This window comes from Tribolium castaneum, chromosome 5, assembly GCF_031307605.1.
Source record: "Tribolium castaneum strain GA2 chromosome 5, icTriCast1.1, whole genome shotgun sequence".
NCBI lineage: Eukaryota > Metazoa > Arthropoda > Insecta > Coleoptera > Tenebrionidae > Tribolium > Tribolium castaneum.
The window spans coordinates 3,836,605-3,850,812 of NC_087398.1; the positions used below are offsets into that span (position 1 = coordinate 3,836,605).

The 14,208-nt window shown below is 36.8% G+C and overlaps 1 protein-coding gene across 12 annotated transcripts in view; it reads left to right on the top strand.

Moving 5' to 3' along the window:
* CadN (Cadherin-N) overlaps nt 1–14,208 on the top strand; it is a 171,907-nt gene that overhangs the window by 115,508 nt on the left and 42,191 nt on the right. The window contains exon 1 of one of the 12 annotated variants that reach the window (XM_015980206.2): nt 1,432–1,571. The exons of the other annotated variants lie outside the window; for them this stretch is intronic. Coding sequence (XP_015835692.1) covers nt 1,520–1,571 — 52 coding nt within the window. The 5' untranslated portion in view covers nt 1,432–1,519. Of the gene's footprint in view, nt 1–1,431; nt 1,572–14,208 lie in introns of those variants that run through there. 12 annotated transcript variants of the gene reach the window in all.

The following is a 14,208-nucleotide window of genomic DNA, read 5'->3' on the forward strand; positions in this document are numbered from 1 at the left end:
GTCAACTTTAAGTTCCCCACCCCCGTCTATATTTATTTGCATAATCGAGTCGGCAGAAGAGAGTCAAATGTTTTTCTTTATTTTTTCGGGGGCTTGTTGCTGCGTCAGAGTTGTCTGGATGTTGCTGACTGGCGGAAAAAAGGAGTACAATTATGACATAATTAGGGAGGGCCGAGAGTTTTTTCGAATTTTATTAAGACGCCATATTTTGCGATTCGTGATTGTTTTTGTGTCAGGACTGGCCAATGGGGGTAAACAATAGGCGGGACGTGTGCTGTTGACACACCCACGTATCAATTCGGGACACAATCGCTAATAACCGTGTAACGTTTGAGAGCGGTGTTTAGGGTTGTTCGTGCGTGTTTTGCCGATTTGCTGTTACGAGGGTTGTAATTTTTTTACGCGTATCTAAATGTTTGATCGTTTTGTTTTTCTACTCGAAACAACCCCAATTGGTATTATTACCACAATATACCTCGAAAAGACTGCTAAAATAGCGATCCATTGACTTTTTTTGTGGGCGAAACTTTGGCAAATTTAGTCTTTTAATGGTTTGTCTCTTTGTGAATGTTTGGAAGTTCTTATGTGAGTTTTTGAAGCAAACCGCAGCAACCTTTGTGCGCTATTTCATACTAGTTAATTATCTTTTGAAGTTTATGTCCACGTTTGTGCCGTATTATGAAATTATTTTGACTCAGTTGGGAGAGAGTGTAAAAGTTAGTTAGACACATATAGACCGTCTTTTAGCTGATTCAAAAATTATTTTGCGCACATTTAATGAAGAGCTCCTCGTAAATTCATACGTTGGTGGTCTAGTTTATAAACTCAGACCCGGATTACCTGCTGGGAAAAGCTTGGATCAAGACTTAATCAAGAACTTAGACAATCATATCAATGATTTAAAAGACTTGTTTTTGTTTAAGCCAAGGATGAATATTTGAATATAATAAAGTTCTGTTTGTGAGCATTACGAGTTCTCTCTTTGAGCGTGTTTTTCTACACTCTGGCTGAATTAAAATATGTGTCACATTTTTCATGACCCAGTTTTACGACAGTTACGCCTCCACACAATAAACTGTCTCTTTTACTATTTACATTTTAAAATATTTGATAAAAATTTGACGGCATCCCGTGACGTTGGCAATTCCGCCCTCAGGAAAATAAAACAATAAATTTAACAAAACCGCTCCGTATTTCTTTTCGTCTCATCCGTTCCAATAAAGCGTCCGAGTCCCGAAAAAACGCATACGTGGAATTAAAAGCCGCACGGTACGGGCGCCCGTAAAAATCCGGTGACTCCGGTAGCCGATGCGTCATCATTAACCGGCGGCTCCGGCTTTTTTCTTAATTCGGCGATTAATAATGAACGGATCGAGGCGGGAAACTCCGGGCGCAGGCCCGGCTCTGGACTCCGGGAGCACACCGGAGCGGTTCGGCAGTGTGACCCATGCTCCTATGAGCTGTTGGCGGACTCCAACCGGAAATACAAACGATGTGAGTGATCGCGGGACGGTGTGTGATGGTCGACCCTCTCAAGGTCTTTTGGGTGTTAACCAACAGCACTTATCTAGGTAAAGGCCCGATTCACAGACACACGACTAATTTAACTTCAACACTAATGAACCGGGGCGCTAATCAAACTTTCGCCATTCAACAGGGAATTTCATATTTGGGGCGGTTTGCGGAATACGAGGCTTTTTACCGGCGAATTTCGAGCGAATTGAACTAAGTTTTTGGAAATTTCTAAAGGAAATTTGCTAAGTGAGTGGTCGATAAAAATAATTGCAGGTCAAAATAGAAATTCATTCGGACATTTCTACGATTTCTCGTTGCGTTATTGTGAAAAATAACTAGTTTCGTTTCAAAGTGAACAAAGGTGAATGAAAAATTCTCCGCTGAGACGAGCATTCAACGAAGCTACTTTTCGTAATGAACAACTTGTTTGTGCTTCGAGTTAATTTTAGACTTGGGCTTCAATACATATTTCTTTCACATTTCAATCGAAAAAATTTTCGTGCGAATTGAGCCTCAACTTCCTTTAATAACTCTGATGACTGGATTAGTTTTTTCGCGTTTTTAAAAACATTTTTACGTCTAAAGTCCGGGCTTAATTAATTAAAAACGAACCTTTTAATGAATATGTATAATGAATTTGCCAAACTAAGTGCTTTTTAATTCTTGTATTCAGTGCAACGACATCGGCCCTAATTGAATTAGTTTGGCTCTGCAGTGGGTGAAAACACGATTCCCACGTGCAAAAATCCGTTTTTAGTCCGATTTTTCACATTTCACCGTCGAGAAAGCTCCGACGTACCTGTTAATGGCTCGCGAGCTTTCTGCCAGGATTTGAAAGGATGTTGTGGATGTGAAGTCTCGCAAAAGGAAAAATCACAGCCGTTCGAACAAAAGAATGTAATTTATCTCGTCGTAAACAGAATATTTTACAAAGTGTGCAGTATCGACAACGTTAAAACATTAATTTAAAACCTGCTTGAGTCTTGAGTGAAAATTTTTCACCGATTCGAAAATTGACACCGCGAATTCGAGGAGCGTCTGCGGCAAAAACCGCCATTTTTCACCCGAAATGACCCCAATTTTCGCTTTTAAGACGTCATTATTCGCGACATGGCTCCTCGGGGACCATTACCGAGACTGTCATAAGCTTGTGATTAAACGGATTCGAAAATTGGCGATATTTTTCCGGCGGGGTTTAATTAATGCACGCTACAGGTGTCCACTTCTTTATTAATTCGATCGAAGTGAGGAAAGAGTCGTTGAAATCGCGCCGCGACGCTTCCATTTATCATCGGAGACGTCATTGTTTCAGGTTTTGACACGTTTATGTGCGAGTTAGTTGTATAAAACGTCGGCTTTTGTGATCGAAACTTCCCCTGGACTGATTTCAGAGTGGCGCTTTCTCGTTAATCATTCTAGAAATGATGGGCTTTTATTGTGAACGAGACTCTTCATGGGGTCTCTGGGATTAGCCGAGGACTTTAATCTGTTATCGGTTCGTTGTTTATTAGCGCGTTTTTATGTCTGGGATTGATCGGTCGGGTTATGGCCACGGGGATTCACCAATTTGTTGGTTAATAAATGCAAGCGATTTCATTAAAATTATAGACTCGAGGAAAGTTTTTGGGTAAATGAGTCGAGTTCATGTTATGCAAATGATTCAAAATAAATTTAATGTATGCAGCAGAACAATAAACACAATTTCTCTTCGGTGACCAGTGTAATAAGTACTTGTATGATTTGTGGCGGTCCCAATTCCCATTTATCAGGTTTCAGGTTCGTTTGCATAGTCTAGACGCCGTATAAATGCAACTGTACAGGCATTATCAGTTTTCAATAAATTTGCAACATTTTATTACAAATTTGCTTCATCTTGTATTCATTTAAACAAATCACTTCGTAAATTTTCAACACGTAAGAGTGCATGAGAAATTGCATTCTAATTTGATCATTCCACACCCAGACTTGAACTCATCACTGAGCTAAATTAATTCTTTCTCACAGTCGTTCCTAAAGTTACGTAAAATCGTCAATAATGAGTTGAAAATTGGCAATAAAGAGTTTTTTTACAATTTTTCGTGTCCAGATTTGTCAAATTATGGTTTTAATATAAACATGAAGGGCTTAATGCTATTGCTAACCTGTATTTGTTTAAATATTTTTTCTTAATTTGGTGGTTTTGTTAGTTATTTTGTGGTTTAGAGTTTAAGTTTGCTAAAAATGCTGACTAGTTTTTATAAACATCTCTAGTAGCACACTTATATCATGCGATTTTTTTTTAATCTTGATCTTGTTATTTATGACAGTTACCTCAGCTGAAAAATATAATTTCAGCATCGCTTTTTCTGTCAATACGTTCAAAATGTTCACCGAAGAACATAAAAAAAATCATGTTGTAATCTTATTTCTGAAATGGACATCGGGTTAACGTAACTGTCATGGATAACTCAAAATTTTAGTAAATCGCTTGGTATAACCAAAATATAACTTCAATATAACCGCACGCTTCTAGATGAGACGCTTTTTTAAGGTAACTGTTACATAACAACATAGGTAACCGTTATATATGCGCGGTTATATTGCGGTTATGTTTCGTGGTCTAACCTTTATATTGTTCTTAAATAACTATTCTAATATTTTTATAACTTTTGCCTAGGATTTATTAATGAACTCATAGTTCCTTAAATTTGATACAAATTGGTGCTTTTATGTTTTTGCATGATTTATTGACATATAGAAAATTAGTCCGGTATTTCGTCAATGTTTTTGTGTAATTTTTTTTCCAACAAGAGTAACATAACCATGCTTAGATCAACGTTATATAGACTGAAGCTAACTTATGCTATATTGCATTACAACATGGCAGTTATACATATAACCGTCATACATATAATATTTTCCGTATACGTCTGACATAAACATGGTTAGATAACCGAAGTTGGGACTGAAACTAGCATGCACCATATTGCATGAGAAACATAACTGTTATCTAACCGTTATATAACCATGGTTAGATAACCGTTACATAAACTGAGTCTAACATAACCAATGGTTAGGTTTGTATAATGCGGTTATAATATACTATAATATAACCATGGTCAGATAATCGTTATATAAACTGAGTTTAACGTAACCAATGGTTAGGTTTGTATATTGCGGTTATAATATTGTTATATAAATGCAATATAGAACATTGCGGTTCAAATTATGCTATTGGGATGGTTTTGGGAACAGAACCTAAAAATTTGCGAAATTTGCAATTTGGATTCGGCCTCTGACCTGCCGGTATCGATCTTCATCCCTGTTATTTTGCAACTCGATTGCACTCATTTCCCGCCGACAACAGCCACTCTAGTATTGCAAAAGTAGCTTTAAAAAACCGTGCATTTGCCGGCATATTGTGTTTACAATTTACCTCTTCAAGTGTCTGAATCGGAGGCAATTAAAATCAGGACGCATTGTCGCAAGTCGGGACAAAGCCGTAAATAAATTTATTCGCAACGAGTTCATATTGCGACGGATGTTGCAAACAAATCGCATTTGGTGCGACACATTTTTTATCTGTTTGCTAATTAGACGCTGCGAGTCTTAATTCCGGTCGTTTAAACCGGACTTCACGTAAGCAATAAATTAGGTAATCTCGTACCGGAGCCGGACGTTCCCAATATCTAGCGTCATAAAAATATCGGGCCTCGCACATAAATTGTGACATACGAGTATTACATCTACGGCTCTTACCTCAATTATGGATTTTATTTTTGGGTCGCTTTCGGGCCACTGATTTATGCCCTCCGGCTGCTATTGATTCCGGTGTTTTCTAACAATTAAGTCAGGGGAGATTGACGGGTTAGCAGCACGTCAAACTTGCCTCAATTTCGGCCAATAAACCGAATAATAAATTCCGAGACACAGGCTGGGAAACAGGCAGCGGACGCGGTACAACTTTTAATTATTTTAATGTCCGGGGGTAAATATTGACAATAACGTGGTCCTTGATCCGCGGAATGGCGCAAATGCGCGTCATCAATAACAAATAGACACCGACATGTGCATCGACGTCGCTTTTTTTCATTTCCGATCAAATTAATTAATTAAAACTATCACATTATGCAAATTGTACGCCCGGTGACCCGAATCCTCCCTGGATTTATTCCATTTGATTAAAGCCACATTTGACGTTAAAAAAGCGGCCTGCAAGGCGTAACTAATCGGCCCTGTATTGAAATATCGGCCCTTATGTAGGACAAGCTCATTAACATGTAATTGGATTTGAGGCTTATGTTAATACCGCCGCCGAAAATGCAAATAGGGCAAAAAATATGGACCTTAACGAGGGAATTTTAATTTCGGGGGTCGATGAGTCTCGAAGGGCAAATGGCAGGAAGGCGTCGATACTAGGCCTAATAATTACCGCCACTAATTGCCAAGCCCCCGTTATGAAATTCTGAAACTTCGGCAAGTGTGAATGAACTCGGAGGTGTTTTTCGAAACGAGGGACAATTAAACTAAACGCCGGAAAATAAATGCGATTACGAGAGGAAAAATGATGGATTAGAGTGTAATACCAACAAAGGTTTTTTGTTGGGGATTATTTATGGACTGTGGTGCGAACGCCGTTAAAAAATTCAAAGATTGACACATGTCCCAGAGCACAATAATTAAATTTTGATTTATCATAACTATTTTATTTAATCCGTCAGAGTGACAACGTGCAATTTTCAAAATTCGTTTAATTGTTTGCGGACGAGGTTTTATTAAAAAAAAAGGGAGAGGTTGGATGCCGGGTAAAAGCTGTTAAAAGCCCCGAATGTGGGAATGCGAAATTGGAGAAAAACGGGCCGGGAGTGATTCTTTTCTTTTAACGACGAATTTTTACACGCTGATGGGGATTTTATTAAAAGTAAATTTGGGAAAGCGCACTCGGAACTGGTTTTTATTTTGCTACAATTATTTTAAATGAGTTTTTTTAACAAAATTGAAAAAAAACAGTGGAGCTGGGGCCGAAGCAACTCACGACACCTATTGTTTATTAGTTACATTTACTTATATCTCGTTTCACAACATTAATATAACGTTTAATTAAATTCAGTTTTTTTGAAACGTTAATTATACGTTTAAAACAAACGTTATTAATAACGTTAAAATTCTGCACGTTTTTTACGTAAATACAACTTTAAGAAAAACACGTAATTATACAACTAAATAATAACGTTGTAAATATTAAGCGTGGTAACGTTAAAAAAACGTTATCTATCTATTTCTAATAAGAACGAAATGTTGTTATGGGTTCGTTACTAAAACGTTGTTTTATATTTTATTATTTGTAAAACCACGGAGAACTGAGCTAATTGGTTCGTAAATTGCGGGAAACGGACCAAAATATAAAAACAGAAAGCTCCTTTGAATTGAAAGCTTCGCAAGAGCGCAAATTTTCTTTCCTGTATCGCCTTCCAGCCGCATTATCTTGACTCCTTCAGTCATTTTCCTCTCCAAACAAGCCCGCTTTGGCGTTGTCGAACACGTATTTTCGCCACCGAGTATAATATAAACATAACCTCGAATGCGATCGTGAGGCGTGCCGAAGACGTTCCAGCTTTGGCTTATCTCTCGAACGTATTCAATTACCGAAATGACGCCTCGTCGTGTGTGGGGGCTTTATTATAGAATAACGTTTCGCGACGAGATAATGGAGGGAAATAAAATGCTGGACCGGTCGCTGAATTAATTCCGCAAGAATAATTACGAGGTCCGGCGGTTTTAGCGAATTATTTATCGTCGGGTCGGTGGAATTAAAAAAAAACGCCGCAAGATTTTATTAATTTATACGCACATGCATCGGGCACAGATTTGCCTGACTCGAATTTAAAAAGATTATCGCGGGGGTTGCGTGATGTATGTGTCTCGAGTGGAATTGGGCGCGGATATACCGCCTGCCGAGGAAATGGGACAACTACAAAGTGCATTTTTCTCTATTTGCACAAATGAGTTTACAATTTTTTTTCTTTTACCAAGAAATAATGTATACTGATTTTCTTTACTACATTCAACAAAAAAATTCATAACTCAAAAACTAAAAGTAGTAGAGCAATGCGGTTGGTTCCATTGAATTCAGCGGCTCATTTTCTGTATTATACGGACTTTTCATGACATTTAAAAATTTGACTTTTTTTTGCTAAAATTTCCTGAGTAATAACACTTTCCTTCAAGAAAGTGAAAAAAATATTTTTTTTTTAAATTCGTTCTATCATACTTTTTCGTATTTATATATGCCTTTACAACTCTCTAGAGTTGTTAAAAGTTCAAAAAAAGTCCATATGTTCGATTTTTTGATGTTTGATTTTTTCAATTTTCGTCGCAATTTCTGTCGATTTTGGTTACCCGGTACATTTGTTGAGCAATAGTTCCGGAACTATCAGAGATAACCCTATGAAGTGTATTATCGTTGGAAAGCTCTTTGAATTATCTATTTTTCTCAAAAAAAATTATTGTTCTCCGACCTATAGTTTTCGAGCAAATTGCTGATAAATGCAAAAATTGGTGAAATTTAAAAAAATTCATAACTAAAAAACTATTGGGAATTTGGCAATTTTTTCGATGCCAATCGATTCCCCGGATCATTTTGCATAGGTGAGGATTAAAACAATTCCACTTTTTCAAATAGTTTAGTCGTATATGGGAAAATAAAAAAAATTTAAAAAAAGTTAACACCCCCCCCCTACAAAATGGTCAATTTTAAAAGTGTCTCAGAATCGAATAAAACTTATCCTATCTTATAGATTTTGATGTGCTCTTTACGATGGAAAATAGAGTTTTTTCCTAGCTCTTCTAGTTTGGCCGTAATCGGCGATTGAAAATTGAAAATTTTTTTGCGAGATATCGCCTTGAGTCCTATGCCATTTTGTAGAGTTTTTTATTCCGGTTGCTCTCGATTTTTCCGTTTCTCGATAACTCTAATAGTTTCGCCGTAATTGGCGGTTGAAAATTGAAAAAAGTGAAAATGGAAACCTTTTTTTGCGTTTTTCTCGGAAACTGTAAGACTTAGAGCAACGAACAAAAAGCTATCTGATAACGCTTAATTTTCTCTATTTTTTCGATTAAACCCAGAGCCGCTCCGAGCAACGATTCCGGCTACCGAGGCGATCAAAGTTTTTCACTAAAAAAATTCATAAAAAAAAACTAAAAGTCGTAGAGCATTGCGGTTTGTTCGATTGAATTCTACAGCTCATTTTACATATTATATCGATTTTTCACAAGAATTAAAAATTTAAAATTTTTTGCCTAAATTTGGGGTAGCCATTTGTCATAGTGGAAAATTTTATCCAACAAAAAAATTCATAACTCAAAAACTAAAAGTCGTAGAGCAATGCGGTTTGTTCCATTGAATTTAGCGGCTCATTTTCTGTATTATACGGACTTTTCATGACATTTAAAAATTTGATTTTTTTTGCTAAAATTTCCTGAGTAATACACTTTCCTTCAAGAAAGTGAAAAAATTATTTTTTTTTAAATTCGTTCTATCATACTTTTTCGTATTTATATATGCCTTTACAACTCTCTAGAGTTGTTAAAAGTTCAAAAAAAGTCCATATGTTCGATTTTTTGATGTTTGATTTTTTCAATTTTCGTCGCAATTTTTGTCGATTTTGGGTACCCGGAACATTTGTTGAGCAATAGCTCCGGAACTAACAGAGATAACCCCATGAAGTTTATTATCGTTGGAAAGCTCTTTGAATTATCTATTTTTTTCAAAAAAAATCATTGTTCTCCGACTAATAGTTTTTGAGCAAATTGCAGATATATGCAAAAATCGGTAAAATTTTAAAAACTTCATAACTAAAAAACTATTGGGAATTTGGCAATTTTTTCGATGCCAATCGATTCCCCGGATCATTTCGCATAGGTGAGGATCAAAACAGTTCCACTTTTTCAAATAGTTTAGTCGTAATTGGGAAAATAAAAAAAATTTAAAAAAAGTTAACACCCCCCCCCTTCAAAATGGTCAATTTTAAAAGTGTCTCAGAATCGAATAAAACTTATCCTATCTTATAGATTTTGATGTGCTCTTTACGATGGAAAAAAGAGTTTTCTCCTAGCTCTTTTAGTTTGGCTGTAATCGGCGATTGAAAATTGAAAATTTTTTTGCGAGATATCGCCTTGAGTCCTATGCCATTTTGTAGAGTTTTTTATTCCGGTTCTCCTCGATTTTTCCGTTTCTCGATAACTCTAATAGTTTCGCCGTAATTGGCGGTTGAAAATTGGAAAAAAGTGAAAATGGAAACCTTTTTTTGCGTTTTTCTCGGAAACTGTAAGACTTAGAGCAACGAACAAAAAACCATCTGATAGCGCTTAATTTTTTCTATTTTTTTGATTAAACCCGGAGCCGCTCCGGGTAACGGTTCCGGCTACAGAGGCGATCAAAGTTTTTCACTAAAAAAATTCATAAAAAAAAACCTAAAAGTCGTAGAGCATTGCGGTTTGTTCGATTGAATTCTACGGCTCATTTTACATATTATATCGATTTTTTACAAGAATTAAAAATTTAAAATTTTTTGCCTAAATTTGGGGTAGCCATTTGTCATAGTGGAAAATTTTATTCAACAAAAAAATTCATAACTAAAAAACTAAAAGTAGTAGAGCAATGCGGTTTGTTCCATTGAATTCAGCGGCTCATTTTCTGTATTATACGAGCTTTTCATGAGATTTAAAAATTTTTTTTGCTAAAATTTCCTGAGTTTACTTACCTTCAAGAAAGTGAAAAAAAAATTTTTTTTTAAACTCGTTCTATCATAATATTTGGACTTATTGTATGCTTTTCCAACCCTGTAGAGTTGTTAAAAGTTCAAAAGAAAGTCCATATGTTCGATTTTATGATACTAAAATATATGTCACATTAGTCTATCTCATCTAGTTTTTTTAACATATTCCCTAAGAGTTTTGAAAATTTATTTTTGATGTCTGGTTTTGCGCTCGTTATTTCTGATGTAAACTAATTGTTAAATGTTTTATTTGCTTTAAAATGATATTATTGTTTGGAGGTGTTTCTCTTTTTTGCGATGCGGAGAGTCATTTTTCTGTTTGTCGTCTGTCTGACTGGCGACAGTGGTCCATTCATTAAATTTCACACTCAATTATGTCCACGGAGTTTCATTAATGTCGGTCATTCATCACTTAAAAAAGCGCCTCGAATCAACGTTTTCCTTTTGAAAAACAGGCTTAAGATTGAGGATTAGAGAGGATATCGCCCGTTGTGGATAAATCCGAGCGAGTTGCTTAGTCTAATTTATAAAGAGAATTAGCCGCTTTTATGTAGTAAATTTGCATTTTTATATTTGATCCGTAGTTAATCCGAATCCGGGCTAATTCCGGCGATGTTATAACCTGTTTTCGATATCGAGTCTCCGATTCCATTTAAGAAGAATCCGGAACGAGTAAAGTTACAAAAAGGGAGAAAATTCCGCCGGAAAGTTGGATTAAATTCTCGTATTTTGCATGTCCCACTGAGGACGGGCCGATTTTTCCACTGGCGGTTAATGAGCTAACTTCTCGGATTAATTCAATATCCAAAGTTCGAGATTAATAATACGGAGGAGCTGCTAATGTAGATTGTAACAGATACAGCAAGGAATTATTGACGTGCAAATTAAACCGAACACATATCGATCGCAACGTTTGAACTCATTTCAAATATCGGAAAAAATTCACCGCAACACTGTTTACAACCCGTCCTTTCACCGGGTAATACTGTCCATATTTTTACCATATCCCCGGACATAAATCTCGGCGATATCGCGCCGAATTGATATTCGATGGGACTAACGATGGTCGCGGACCGTTTTTCGTTATTAAATAGCGATTTGGAAAGTCACGTTTGCCAATTAAGGCTCGCAATCTATGCGCTCGTCTACGGAGATATGGCGCAAAGTTAAGTAATTTACAGTGTAAAAGGTGCATTAGCGCATTGGAAAAAGAAGACTGCTGATATGGCAGCGCGGATTTGAAATGTTGCAGCTTTTACCTGAAACAACGAAGAGTAGCGAAAATTGATGCTTTTAAATCTTGCAAAGCCGCGGATTTTTTAGCTCTATACCAAATTGCCCATAAAAATTTTTCATCGATTAAATAAAATCGCCCGTAAATCATATCCTATTTATTGGTGGCTGGGGCAAAAGTGCGACATTATCTATGCTGGTCGGGTCACATTTCTGACCAGATTTATTGTAGTTTTAAAAAAATTCGTGCCCAATTATAAAATTCAAACTCCTAAATCGCACGTTAAACATTTCAGTTATTAAATAATCTTCGCTTGAAATTAACTATTTCTTCTTTAAATCTCAGATAAAAAGCTTCGTAGTTCGCTATAGGAATAACTTTTTATTAGATTCTGTCAGGTAGTTCTTACATACACAAAAATAGTCTGGTAGTTATGACATACCCATATGATTCGCTCAAAATGTTTGCAATATATTCATTCGATGTCAATTTTACATCCTGGCACAAGCTCGAGAAACTCTTCTTTTTTTTTGAATTTACAGAATTTAATAAAATCTAAGTATGTTATGACCTACCACAGCCGTAGATGTCCCAAATTCTTCGCTCGGAATTCAAGCTGACATCTACGGCTGTAATGACATTTCTTACATACTTGGTATGTCAATTTGTCAATTTTACAGATCGATTACAAACCGCGGATGTAAGTATGTTATCAATTACCACGCCGTAGATGTCCTAAAATCTCCGCTCATTAGCTCGCTCGGAATTCGAGCTGACATCTGCGGCTGTAATATTATTTTTTACATCCTTGGTATGTTAATAGCTATAGTCTAATTTTATCAATGTTTTGTATACTTTTATATAAAACTGGCCTCGAATATTTTGATTTTAAATTAATAAAGACAAATTATTGTCAGATCACTTTTGTGGCTGAATAAGTAGAACACCATCTTTCCTCGAGTTGGAAATTGTTTTCTTCATTTCGTTCGCCGGTTTCCTTAACCACACATAACGTTCACTTTTTGCTTCATTTCCACCGTGCGAGCAGTTGTTAAAAACAGCTAATACTTTTGAAATTTTTTAAGTAAATTGGCATCGCGGCGCCACTGGTAAACACCGGCAAAGTTTTTAGTCCAACTTTCCCTATTATCCTTTTTATAAATTGACCGTTTAAAAGTTAGTAAAGGCGTGACCCAATTTCGTCTAAAAACCGACAAATAGAAGTATAAATTTCGCATCTATGCCGTTGTAAAAATCTGGACTAATCCCGATTTATTTTAATAAAATATCCGAGTCTGTGGCCCGTTTTTCTCCAGTATAAATTTATTGGATTTAATCCCGCGAGACAAATTTATTTACGTGTGAAATATAAATTCGTGTAATTCCGGTTAAATCCCACTTTGTAACTAATCGCGAATTTAAAGAATGTCGATTAGGTACGGCGAAAGGGCGTCAATGGAAACGTGTCGATTGCCACAGCTGGCGGTTCTTTTTATTTATTTTAATGGAAAAAAGCCTCTCCGGATGATTAATCCGGGCGGTTTTATCGCATCGCTGGACTACTCCGGGCCCGATAGTGTCATCAATCGGCTACCAACTTTTAATAAAATAAAAATAATATCCCGGACGTAAAATATTTACGGGGGTCATAAAGCGTCCCGGTTGGGAATTTGAGACACATATCCCGGGCGGAGTCGTAAATATCGGGGCGCTTTTCCTCGGAATTATGTCCCAGGTTCATTTGTAAAAAATTAACCGGTCTTGTGATTCGGAAAAAACACAAAGGCATTAATTTCTTTTGAAACAATTCCGCTCCGGCTCTCCCGAACGCAATCTGGAAATGTTTTAAACTAAATTAGAAACTGTTTCTGGCCTATTAAGTCCAGGTCAGTTGTCCTTTGATGGCGGAAGAGTTTTTTGTGTTGGCGTGTGTCTTAGGGCTTCCCCCCCGTCTTAAATCCGGCTTGACGGACTTTGTGTTCTTTGACAATTAAACCGGTGACATTTCAGTCACGAAACCTAGACTCCGGGCTAAATAAAGCAGCATTCCGGAGTTTGCGAGTTGCGATACCCGGAGTTCTTTGTCTGGCAATGATAATAAATACGCTACGTGAACGCACCTGAATTAATTAATTGGGAGCGAGAAGATGATTTTTCATTGAATCGTTCACAGAACGCGAATACAACAACAGTGTGGACTAATAATTAAAATGCGACGCAAATAAAACATTGCGGATGTTTGTCGGATCGATAGCGATGTGAAATCCTTCCAAAAGCAATAAATAAGTATCTGACGGTTCGATTAATTAGACTTTGATCCGACGATCAGAATTGGCACGTGTCGAAACTAAGCTACTCGACGTTTTTTCGTTCTTCGGACAATGATGGATACGAAAAGTTTCATTTTTTAATTTCACGTGGAACGGTTTCGATTAGAGGGGTTAATGGATGGAAAGCGATCGATGATCGGGGCTGTGGTACTTGTTTAAGGGTTATGCGGTTTTTGTTACAGCCAAATTGATTAGCTCAGGACTTGTGCAGTTTGATGCAATATTGCAATCGGGGAATAGTTTTTGACGGCTCAATTTCGACGAGATTGGCGGCTGTGTCATCGAATTTCGAACGCTCTTGCACATTTTTCGCTACGATCAAGCTGCTCCACCCGGAAAAACGAAACTACCAAAAATGCCTACGCAAGAACTA